This window comes from Erithacus rubecula (genome assembly GCF_903797595.1).
Source record: "Erithacus rubecula genome assembly, chromosome: 6".
NCBI classification, from domain to species: Eukaryota; Metazoa; Chordata; class Aves; order Passeriformes; family Muscicapidae; genus Erithacus; species Erithacus rubecula.
This window is the reverse complement of record NC_136688.1, coordinates 27,814,407-27,826,730: the sequence shown is the minus strand read 5'-3', so window position 1 is coordinate 27,826,730 and position 12,324 is coordinate 27,814,407. Positions and strand designations below refer to the sequence as shown.

Below are 12,324 nucleotides of genomic sequence, written 5' to 3'. Positions count from 1 at the left end.
TTTGGAAGAGTCCCTCAATTTTCCAGGGCCACATATACCCATTGTTCACCACCACTGCAGTGGGCCTCATATTGATTTTTAGCATTATACCCTGTAATTTGCAAAACATAAGAGTAAAAAGGACAAAAAATGAGAATACCCTTGTTTCCAAAGAGATGGCAGATTACAGACTAACAGCAGCTATGTCATTGTAGTGGTTCCACCCTTAAAAATAGGTATGTGCTGATATACTGTGAAAACCATCCTGAAGATCAAATGAACGTTACTGCTTCTACTATATGTTGCACTTTACTCCATTCCTTTCTTTTTGTTTTATTTTGTTCTGTTTTCATAATAATACTGGTGTATGGCCAACAGCCTCTTCCCATGATGGAATCATATAGGTGCATGAAGGTATGACTGGATATTAGGATCAGATGGATGGGCATTAGTAAAAGGTGAGGGTCTGGCAGTGGTGGGAACTAATCAGGACTACTAACAACTCTTTGGGAAACCAAAGTAGTGCAGCCAGGACAAAACAATTTAACATACTTCATAGAGAAAAAGTCTGAACATAATTTCTATATGAAGTATAAATGGTAGACTCAAAATGGATCTTATGGGAAAAGGCTTGAAATCCTGTAATATTTTTTACAAAGCTTTTTGTTCCAGTATAAGTGAATATTCTGCAAAGAGCTTCCAGGATGAAAAGCCCAATAGAATGCTTATTTTTTACTAACAGTGTTTCTGTTTCATTCATGCATATACATACATACATACATATAATTAGCTTCCATAAAAAGCTGAGAGTCTCTTTTTTTAACATAATCTAGTAAACACACCTCAAAGCATGCTGAACACTCCAAAGCAATGTGTCTCTTCTTCTTTACAAGTGTGAATACTTTGTGCTCGGCAGCAACTGACTGCTATTCCATCGTGGGAAGAGGTTGTTTGTTGTACACCAGCATTACTATGAAAACAAAAAAGAAAGGAATGTAGTAAAGTGCAAGATGTAGTAAAATGCTGTGTTGATAGTGGGATGGCACTGTAAATTGCTGTATGCTATGATTTGAATCTTTAAGAACCCAATAATTTCTGATTTCCACCCTCATAATCCATGAGTCAAACTTACTCCTCCCCGACTCCCCTTATTTTCTACCGATGTCTGGGAAGCTGGGAAAATTATATTCCACCTCATTTTAGGCTGACTGAACAGACTGTATCTTCTTAAGGCTGCTATTCTTAACTTCATAGGGTCATGAATGTGCTCAGTTGTGGATTTTCAGTCTTTACTCTGGACTGCCCCAAACTTGCCTCTATTGTAGGAGATTTGCAGGTGTCAGCATAGTAGAAAAGGTTCTTCTGCTACTGCAGGTTCTCAGCAAATAAGACCTGGCAGCAATGGATAATTCTCTGAATAAAATGGTCCAAATGATTTCAATGGGCACAACATTACCAAAAAAAAAAAAAAAAAAACCAAAACCAAACTCAAAAAAAAAAAAAAAAAAAAAAACTAAATTCTGCATTGTTACGACCCACAAAAAAAATCTTACAGCAAATTTCCCATGTTCTTCTTTACCTTTTTAAAAAATTGTGACAACAAGCAACATCTATTATCTATTGAAAGTACAATAATCATTTCTACTAAACATGTGCAAGAGGGGATTTGTGCCCTGATGGAAGCTGTTGCAGATAAATCCCATGATGGTTCTGAGTGCCAATACTGTTTAAAAGAGGACAGTGATCTTCTGAACTTGTTTAGGACAAGACAAGTAGAAGCAGAGGCAAATAATCAAAGCAATCAAACAGTTCTCCCTGAACAGTTGACAAGACCACCAATATACACGTCCTGTGCCATGAGTTTGTGGTGATGCATGTGATATGCAAGCACCATAGCAACAAGATATTAATCATCAACACAGATGGGCACAGGCTGGGGTAAGTCTTTAGAGATGCAAGTTGTAGGCTCTATCTCATGTACACAACAAGCCCCAACGGTATCAGCTCCAGCATTGCATAGTTGAATTCATTATGGCTGAGCTTATGTCTTCCTCTGAAGGATCAATGTGTTGGCCCTGGTATACAAATGCCTGGACATGAAGAATAACCTCTCTTCCAGTTCTGTGTCCCTCTCTGTTTGTGGTTTTGAGTTATGGGCTCTGGGGAAGCTCTTCCCTAGTGAGACATCACTGATTGAAGCGGCACTGTGGCAGCAGTATTTGACACTCTGAGGGATGGCAGGGTTTTGCAGAAGAGTTCAAGTGAGAAGATTAGGTGCCCAATTCGTCATATGTTTGGTCAATAGCCTTTTCTCGGCTCATCAACATCTCTGTGATATCACTGATGCCCAGTGCAGGCACATCCTACTTGCCATCAACTTGAGAGAAACAACAGGCAATTTAATGGCCCAAAGCTTTCTGTTTCTGTAGTTTATTCTATTTACCTAGATTTTTCTTTGATGATGACACACCAGTAAAGTGCACCTATACAAACTAGATACCAGGTCCAGTGTGGCAAAGAGTTAGGCACACATTTCAATGGTGAAAATGACCCCTGGGAAAGACCCATGTATTTTCTCTCTTAATGGTATCTTTAAACTTGGAGCTTGGATGTCCTTCCCACCTCCTGAATGGTGACTTGTTGAGATTTTTGGGCTCAGAACAGGTCAGTAAAATTTAGTGGTGATATGTAGGCCAGGCTATTAAGTCTCTTCTGCACTAAGGCTGTTACTGTCCACAAAGGAAATATTTGTCCCTACAGAGAAATACCTGGTGATGACTGAGAGTACATGTGGCAAAGTTATGAACAGCTTTGACCATGAAGGGGTCAAAGGTTTCTACTACTGGGGATTTCTGAGCCTCTCTGGAACTCCTGCTTGGTGCTAAGGTGCTGCTGGTGTCTGAGCCTTGCAGGCATTGGTGAGTAGGTTTCCGGTGTAGCTGGTTTTCTCTGTTAGGGAGCAAGAAAACAATTACTTTTTCATGGTGGTAACAAATATTAATTTAGCATAGAGATCCTGATATGCTTGTGTGTGAAAACACCAAAGAAAGGCATTAATGTTTAAAGCACAAGTGATGAAGAACACATGAAGGCAAAACACGAAATAGGTCAGATGCAAAAATCCCCCTATGAAGTTGGAGAGGAGAATGTAGGCAAGTGTAATATTGTTATCTAGACTGGAATTTAATCAAGACTTAAGTATGAGGTGATGTGGTGGGATCACTGCCTCAACAAAACTGTACTAGATTCTGCCTGTCTTTTCACAGATTCAGGTGTGCACCGGTATAACTTGCTCAGCCTCAACTGAGCTGATCCTGATATCCACAATGACACTCATATTCAGATTTCCCAGATCTTCCCCTCCTCTTCCCTTCAAGGTCTCTCTGCTCGAGTCATGTGGAATGGCATATGTTCAGGTGTGGATCAGAGAGACTTTGAAATGGAAAATCAGAGGATACCACAGGCCATACAGGAGAAGAGCTGGCAAAACTTAGAACCAGGCTGGCAGTGTGGTGAGGGGTAGGACTAAGGTAGGCTTGTATGGGGAGCTGTGTTTGGAGTCCCAGAGAAATCTGCAAGCCAAGAATAATGAATGCTGGCAGACCTCCATGTGAGTAACAAACAGCTTATCCTGTCTAGGCTAATGACAAAATGCTACATATTGGCACTTTATTTTTTAAATTTTTTTTTTTTTTTTTAGGAAAAGAAAGATTAAAGCAACCGCTATACCTAACCACTCTGCTTTGCTCTGATAAGATGCCAGAATTACATGACTTCTACTGTGTAACAAGGTTGTTTGTGTGGGTGTAGCAGCCCCTCCCCATACCTAGCGGATACACTCTAGGGAATTTTTTCAAGTGCCAATATTGCCTCTTGTAAGGTCACTGAGTAAAGAAAGTTAATCCATCGCGTGAAAAAATGTCATGTTTTGTGTATTTCCAAAGAAGCACCACAAAACAGTCCTACCTAATGGTTATTATCACTACTACATGCACAGCCATGACCTCCCATCCATATTACCATCGAACTTAAGCTGGTATTTTGAAAATTAAGGACTTGATGTAAATGCAAGCCAGTCTAGTCCACAAGATATCTCCGCTGCTCAGTCTGTCTGTCAGGTAAAGGGCATCACTTGCTGTCTCCAATGCTCAGGGTCTACAGCTTGCTGCCATCACAGTCATGGTACTGCTCCCTCTTTGGACATGCCTGTAGAGACTGGGCCTTGCTGGTAGATGCATCTTCATTTTCCCCTCTTCTCCTGCTTCTGGGCCTCAACTGCACTAACTTGCCTGATGTATGATGATGCTCACTTCCCACTACTGAGTGCCTGGTGCTTGGACGAACTGGGAATCTCTAAGGGCTTGTCATTTTGAGAAGTACCAAACTTGGACTTGGGATATTTTTCGAGGTGCAAGGCATGTATTACCAAGGACCCTGAACACATCACCTGCTTGGGATCAGAAGGATTTACTGGGCAATGGGCTCTGGGGCTGCCTGTGCAGCTGGGAACGCAGAGAAAGATTTTCAGGGAGAGGGGGACGCTGTGGCTGTGGGTCAGCCATGGCCCGAGCCTCGGCACGGGGCTGACGGGAGGACCTGAACGCCTGAGACACGAGCTCGCTCCCATAGCAGCCTTGGCCCCTGAGCGCAGGACCAAATGGCTTGTGGACCACGCGGTGATTTCCTATGGCCAATTTACCGGCTGGCTACCCGGGCCCGCTGCACGGCTCAGCTGTCACTGCCCCGCCCGGCGCCGGGCCCGGGTGTGCCCTGCACGGCTTTGGGGCGGGCCGGCAGCGCCGGCCGTACACGCGGGGCTGCTGGGGCTGCCCGGCCGCCGGCACCTCCAGGTGCCACCGAGGGCTCCAGGTGCCGCGGGCAAGAGCCGCCGCCCGCCCCGCGCCCTCCGCCCGCGGCCAACCTGCGGCGCCCGCCGGTGCCGGGGGCCGGGCGAGAGGCGGCGCGGCCCCGCCATCGGCAGCAGGCCGCACGGCGATAGGCGCGCGGCGCGGTCAGTGCGGGCCGGCCCCGCCCCGCCGCGGCTTTATAACGGGCATCCCCATGGCCGAGGCGGGGAACCTGCCGCGGCGGCACGGGCACCGCCGCACCGCCCGGGACAGCCGCCTCCGGTGGCCGCAGAGCCGCGCCGCCCCGAGCGACGATGATGCCGCGGGCCTGGCGCAGCGCGGGCGCTCGCCCGCTCCTGCTGGCGCTGCTGCTGGTGCATCTGCCGCCGGGTCGCGGCCACCGAGCCTCGGGGCCCCGGGTAAGTGAGGCGCCGCCCGGCGCGGCAGGTTGCAGCCCCGCCGCCGCTGTCAGCGCCGCAGGTGGAGCCCGGCCCGGGCAGCGCCCGGCCCCGCTCCGGCGCAGCCCGCAAGGGCCTCCCCGCTCGCCTGCTCAGAGCCGGGTATCGGCTGCGAGCGAGGGCTTCGTACACCGGTATTAACTTGGCTTTTATTGCAGAACGACACGGGAGGGGGGAGCTTGGCAGGCTGTGCTTTTATATTGCTCGACTTGCGTTTAATGTAGCCCCTGTTCTCAGCACATAGCTTTAGGACTTTTCTTTTTTTTTATGCTCCCGAGCAGGGATTAAATGAATCCTTGCAATAAAGCTAGATGCCTTCAGCCCAGGCTTCTCCCTGTAGGAGTCTAGCTCTGTTTTTTTTTAATCTGACAATGTTTGACTCTTACTGGGGCTGTTCATTTCACTTACCAAACTATTACATTGCTCTGGGGGAGAACCCAGCATTTTTCTAAATATGGTTCTCCCAGTGAGTGAGTGCTACCACTGCAGCACCACTACAGAGTAGCGTGAGAGTTTTCAATTGTAGAGCTACAAAACAGTAGCTGTTCTTCAGCCGATGCTGCAATGAAAGCACAGCTCTGGGGAAGTGGAAAATACTCACCTCTCTGTAGGCATGTTGGATGCACTGGCCATGTGCATTCTTGACCCAGCTGTCTAAAATGCTAGAAGTATAGTACCTAATTAATTTAGACCATAGTTAGGCAAAACTTGGAGTCTTTGAAATCCATACTTGGCCAAAGTATAACAACAAGAGATTTTAGTGAAATGTTCTTTTTTTTTTCTTTTTTTCTATTGGAAGTGTTGTTTGACCATGATGGCTATTAAATGCTTCTCAGAGCTATGGACAGGGTACTACTGGCTTCACTGATGTTGTTGTGTTCAGCTGTGCTGTGTAGCCTCTTTTATGGCCAGATGTGTAACAGCAACTGTTAGTTCTGATCTGACTAGTTCCAAGTCAGAACTGGTGTGTGCCATAAATTACTGAGACCTGCTTTAAAGGATCAGGAAGCACAGGGGGACTTATGCATATATCTTTATTGCCTGATATCAAGCATAAACCTCAAAATCAGAGTGATTCCAAATAGAAAGGAGATTTAAAAGTGGTAAGTAAGAGTCTGCCTGGATGACTAGGGTCTTCATCAGCACCAGCATCTAACTGCTTTAATGAAGTGCAGTTGAAACAACAAAATAAAAAAATCCTGATGGTAGTGCATGACTGTACAATGAGCCTGTATACCAAACAGTTTTCATATATACCATTTTTTATACTGTACTTTACAAGGCAGTTTAATTGCTCCCTGTGCTGTGCTGTCTTGGAGTGGGAGCTACTTCAGGAGAGTGGAAAACCAAATACAAAGGACTACTGATTTACTTTTTGCTTGAAGTAAGTAAACTGACTTTGCTATTTCTTCCTTCATGACTGGAGAGAATATCAGCTGTGAGCACTAACATCTGTAGTTCTGTTGGAAGATGTCCCTTGAAGTTTTAACTTATAAGCTCTTAAATGGAAAGCTGTATATTTCCAGGATGTCTTACTCATGAAATCTGCCTTTTTGCCCCTCAAAGTGTCATAATTAGGTGCATGTGAAGGTGAGAAGTTTAGTTTGGTTGGTTGATATAAGCCCCTGAGCTTCATCTCTTGCAGCAATTAGACATTGCCAGTAAAATTGTCATTAGTATAAATGTGCACACTTTAGATTCCAATAAAAACAAAAATACTTTATTATTAATTTGTTAGATAATGAACACCTCCCTGGCCAGGTGTTGGTGTTGCAGTTCTGGGGATCTGATTTTGTAGGTGTTTAATTGCTTAGTGTAATACTTGCTCTTTCTCACTCTTTTCTGTATGGTAAGCACTAGAACTACAATATTTGCAAGCTGAAATTTCTTTTAAGGGTGAACAACAGTTTTTAGCCCTACTCAGTGAATTCAAATGACCAGCAGTAATGATTGAATCAAATTCTAGATCTTCCTCCTTGAATTTTTATTGTTGCAGTAGTGTTTTAAGATAGGCAGCCAATATTGTTACTAAATACATAAGTGAATGGCTTGCTACTGTTTGCAGTAAATATTGAAAAACTAGGTGTATTGAAGAGAAATACATGTATCTACATCCCTTGTGCCAATAAGGGCTGGAGCTTTCAGATTAAGTGAGTTCAGGATAATTACTTGAATACCAAGGTAAATTAAAAGTGCAGCTAGTACCTACAGGTCTGTTGAGGAACTTCTGGCTCTCAAAAGATGTATGAAGCTTGCTGTTTCTTGTTACAGTGAAACTATGAGCAGTGATGTGAATTCCTTAGGCTTGGTGTCAGTGACTTGTAGGAAACATCTGGCTCTTGCATATATGCTGCTGCCCAATGACAGTTGATAACAACTGTCCCAAGTGAAGCCCCATAGGAAGTCTAATATCTTGTCCTAGAAATAACTTGGAAGTCCAAGGCTGCAGTGTGACTTGTTTCCTCACTCGACAGACTCTAGGAAAGCTCCTGCTGTGTGACACAGTCACCTGGTCACTTCTGCTTTTGTAGCTTAGGAGAACATTTGTGGGATTATACAGAAAAATGTCTGTTTGAAGGATGCTACCTTCAGGAAAAAGATGGTCAGGCTTTGTTTTCTATTCCTATTATCTTCCTGTGTGCCTCTTTCTCTGTGCTGGCATGAGATGTGGGGTGTGTGACAAGCCAGGTCTTGCAGTTTCCCTCTTCCTTGAACCCAAAGTGAGAGACAGGGAGCTTGACCAGGCTGGCTCTTGCATCTCCTACTGTGTAGTGCATTTGAGCAGTATTCTTTTATAGAAGATTAAATAGATTGTGCCACTAAGCTTTGTTTTCTTCCATCTAGACAATTAAGTGTGGCCTTTGTTTTTGGTTTTTTTTTGTTTTGATTTTTTTTTTTTTCTTGTTCAGGGAGAGATCTGTGTTGAGGGATCAGTCAAAAGCTGTCCTATGAATGTCCTTGGATTTCTGGAAGACTGGGGACCTGTACCCCTCCATTGACTTCAGAGGGCTAAAGTACAGTAGGAGGGGAGGACAGGGTAGTCACTATAATGTTCTTCTTAGTTTCATGCATGGAAGTGTTATATTCTCCCTTGAAAGGCATGCTGGTTGGAGATGGGGGAGGATCTTACACTTCAGTGCTGTTGCAAAGGAAAGTAGTAAATAATAAAATTGTGAAGCTACCAAAAGATTCCAGTGAATAAATTGGAGTGCCACAGAGCATTGGGAATTTCCTGCTGCAATTGGCTACTAGCTAGAAGACCAAATAAGAATCTTGGTAAAAAGTGGTGAAAAGGCTCCTGCAGCTTTGTCCTCTCCTCTGAGAGGAGGAAGCAGCATTGCAGCTTATGCAGGAGTGGCACAAGGAGTGTATTCTGCCCTGTGTTCACTGCAAGTCCACAGGGAGGGTTCCACAAAGCAGGTGCCTTTATGCATACCAATATTAGGGAGCCTGTGTTCTCTATGGTGGGAAGAAATTACAAATTGTAATAAGAATATAAGGTAGAGGGCTTCACACACTGGAGGTCTAGAACAGAAAGAATGAACACTAGAATAGGTTTTCAATGGCTGAGTTTTGTTTCTTGTTTGAGCTTAATCACCACCCTGCATTACAAAGTCTACACTAGTAACTAACAACTGAAGCACTTTAATGCTTTTAAATTTCTTTACATTGGAAAGATTAATTTAAAAGCAAATCTTTAGAAAAGAGACAGGACAGATTGGTTACTCTATGACAAACAGATATCTTCTTTTGGTTGGGTGAGGGATGTTCTAAATAGAACATCTCTGTTCTAAATAGAAGAATGTTGTAGGATTTTGCTTGCTTTGTGTCGTCTTAGAATTGGTGTTTTAACTGCCTGAGTTTCAAAGTTGGCTACAAGAATATTTCCACTCATGTTAATGAGCTGTGCTGTCAATGAAAGATTTCTGGCCAGCAAAAGATTAGGTACAGAAAAAGAAATTGCTTATGTATTTTTGCTGGTGGTGGCAGCACGCTCTGTAGCTGGTGGAACACCTACAATAATAACCTCTTGGACTAGTTTTCTAGTTTCTAGCTCTAGTGTGCTAAGGTAATCTTCACAGTGCAGAGCAGATGCTCTCTTGGCTTCTTTCATTTCCAGATGGCCTGAAGCAATTGGTAAGATGACTGTAAACTCATTTCAGTAGTGTAGTAGCTCTGAAATATTAATATTGCTATTTAAATATCTTAGATGTTCTTATCCTGCCATCTCAAACTAATTGCGACATTACTATGTCAAAAAAACCCCAAACAAACAAAACCCCATTTGTCTCTTCCTTGGCTGGCGAATCCCAGTTCTTCTGGTGCAGGCACATCTGACAGCGCAGTTAAGTGTTATACAATAACCTTTATGCTAACATTAAAAGCTAAACGTGGAAGCAACACAGGTGGAACTAAAGCTGATCCCTGAAGGCTGCTGTGCTGACTGTTGTACTTAAGCATCCTGTGTGACAGCGTGGTGGCTTCCTGTCAGAGTCCCCTGGCAGCTGACACGAGGTCTCTGGTACTGATGCACCATCCAGGGCCTTTGTGGCACAGCAGACCTTGAGCCGAGCTTGGTGTGCAGTGGGAGTAGTTAACTGCTTTGGTCCTCAAGTGGCACTCTGGCAGAGTAGCAGCTGTTGTGACATGAACTGTGAAGCTCACAAGTGTAAGTACTGTCATTGCATTGGTAGGACTTTAAACATCCTATGCTCATTTGTGAGAACCTCTTGTTTGTGAAGTTCTTGCTCTAACAGGGAGGGCTGCCATTGCTGTGGGTGAATCTATTCCATGCTGGAGCTTTCTGGATAAGGTGGGAGGTCAGTGTGAGATGTTTGCTACCAGGATGTGATGGGAGTGGTATGGAACTCACTGCCTCTTTTGACTGGCTCACATGAGCAGTTACAAGTTGTTTTCAACAGCTTAGATGTGAACCATGTGAAGCTTTCTGTGTGTGATGATTTTATTGCTTGGAGGTATGAGGAAGGAATATTCTGGCACCAAAGCCCTGACTGAGAATACAAGTCTGTGCTTTTTTTTTTTTTTCTTTTTTTTTGTGTTGAGGGTAGGAAGTATTGTAACTTTGAGAGTAACAACAGGAAAGCATAGCTAGTCACACCAGGGTGTAAAGTTTTATTCAGGACAGTGAAACCCACCCACCATACAAGAGTTCTTTGTATATGACCTCATGCAGGCTATCAGCAGCTCTTCAGCCTGAAAGCAACTTCCCCAGGATAAGGCCTTACCTTGAAACCAACCTCATGCCTCCTATCCTGGATGTTTCTTCTCTTTATTAGAGTAGATATGGCAACTTAGGCTCCTGTGGGATGCTCCAGTAACAATATAGATAATGTTAACAATATTCATGGGTTTTAGAAGAGTCATCTGCTTGTTTGCTGAGGAAAACATTGTCTCATATAGTGGGCCTGCACTCTGACCAATGCTATTTCTTAAAAACTTGATGACAAAATATGGTTGTTATGGTTTTCTACAAGAATGCTCCAAGGGAAGCCTTTGCTACCCGAGGCAAAGGGCTTCATGCTGGAAGTGAAGCTCCTTCAGTGTCACACTGGATGGAGCAGACTGGCTTTGGTTTATGAAGGGATTCACTCTAGCCTGTGTGACACTTTCAGGGTGCTCTAAGACTGGCCTGAGTCTGACTGGATGATCCAAGGCATCAGCAGCAGCCTGGAGTAACATCCTTGGAGGAAGGCTGTTCTGTCTGCCTCACTGGAGATACTCAGGAACTGGCTGGATGCAATCCTGTGCCATGTGCTTTAAGATGACCCTGCTTGAGCAGGGAGGTGGGACCAGGTGACCACTGTGGTCCCTCCCAGTCTGGCCCACTCTGTAATTGTCAGATGTTTCTGTTGTCCAGTGTCCTTAGAGCAGTGGCCTGGAAGGCCCTTAAGCCTCCAGCTGCCTGGACTGTTGAACTCTTTGCTGGTGGTCTCCCAGCTGTAGCCTGCTCAGAAGGATATGCCTGCAGGTGGGGTTTGTGCATTTTTGCCTCCCACTGGCTTGCAGCTGGGCCAGCTGCTTTTGAGGGTCCACTGACAGAGGTTTTCATTTGGAGTGGCACGTAGCTATGCAGTGGGCAAGTGAGTGGTAGGTGTGAAATGAGAACAAACTTAAGTGCTTCCCCTCAAGGCTTGTGCCTAGAGATAGGAAAGTAACACTAGTTACTGTAGTAACAGAGGCTGCATCATTAAAGGTTGGCTCAGGGTTTTGGCAAGTAGAGTCTGGCAGCAAAGCCTAGACAAGCAACCCACCGGTGCTGCTGGCAGACTCTTCATGCAGGTGGAGGAAGTCCTACAGAAACTGGTGTGTGTAGGCAGATAACTTGCCCTGCCATGGGCACCTAGGCTCCCCTCCTGGGCTGGAGCTGGAGTTGTGTTGCCTCGGGATGAAGTAAATGAATGAAAGTGAGCAAGGCATCGTACCTGAGTAGCTGCCACAGAGGACCATGCTGCTCACTGCTTGGCCATAGACCCAGAATGTGTGCCAGGCTTCTGTAAACTGGGTTGCCTTGCCCTATACACTTTGACTGGAATTGGTTAAGGGGAAGGAAGCAGTCTGTGTGCAACATTCCTCCTGTGCAAGGCATAGACTGTTGAGGTTCTGTTCTGTGAATCTGTTGTGATTGGCTCTGTAGGCTACATGACAGTCTGAAGTTAAATTTGATTCACTGCTGAAAGAGCATTGGCCTAATATAATTTTTCTCTGTTCTGAGTCTTATGGCAAATGTAATTTTACTCTATTCAGAGTGGAAGAAGTGTGCTCTTTCTGTGCTACTGAGATGTTGATTAGAGCTGGGGTTGACGGGGTGATAAAAGTGAGGGCTTTCTCATGGGAGAGCCTCTGACAGAAACAACCATATCATGTGGAAGGGAAGGTGTGTAGGGATAAGAAAGATGGGGAAGTAGGACAGATGAAATGACTTGTTTTTCTAAGATTTTTCTTGGCCACTGGTCCAGTTAATGATGGTTGGAATCATATCCAGAAGGAAGTGCTGATCCTCAAATAGGGAGGAGAGGTTC

The 12,324-nt window shown here is 44.7% G+C and overlaps 1 protein-coding gene across 6 annotated transcripts in view; it reads left to right on the top strand.

Annotated features, from left to right (window-relative positions):
* Positions 1-4,937: 4,937 nt before the first annotated feature.
* The window catches only part of SMOC1 (SPARC related modular calcium binding 1), a 125,451-nt gene continuing 118,064 nt past the window's right edge, over positions 4,938-12,324 (top strand). For 2 of the 6 annotated variants that reach the window (XM_079309861.1, XM_079309860.1), the window contains exon 1: positions 4,938-5,245. In XM_079309861.1, the coding sequence (XP_079165987.1) occupies positions 5,141-5,245 (105 nt within the window). In that variant the 5' untranslated portion in view covers positions 4,938-5,140. The remainder of the gene's footprint in view (positions 5,246-12,324) is intronic. The other 4 variants (XM_079309858.1, XM_079309857.1, XM_079309862.1 and 1 more) reach the window with 3 other exon arrangements.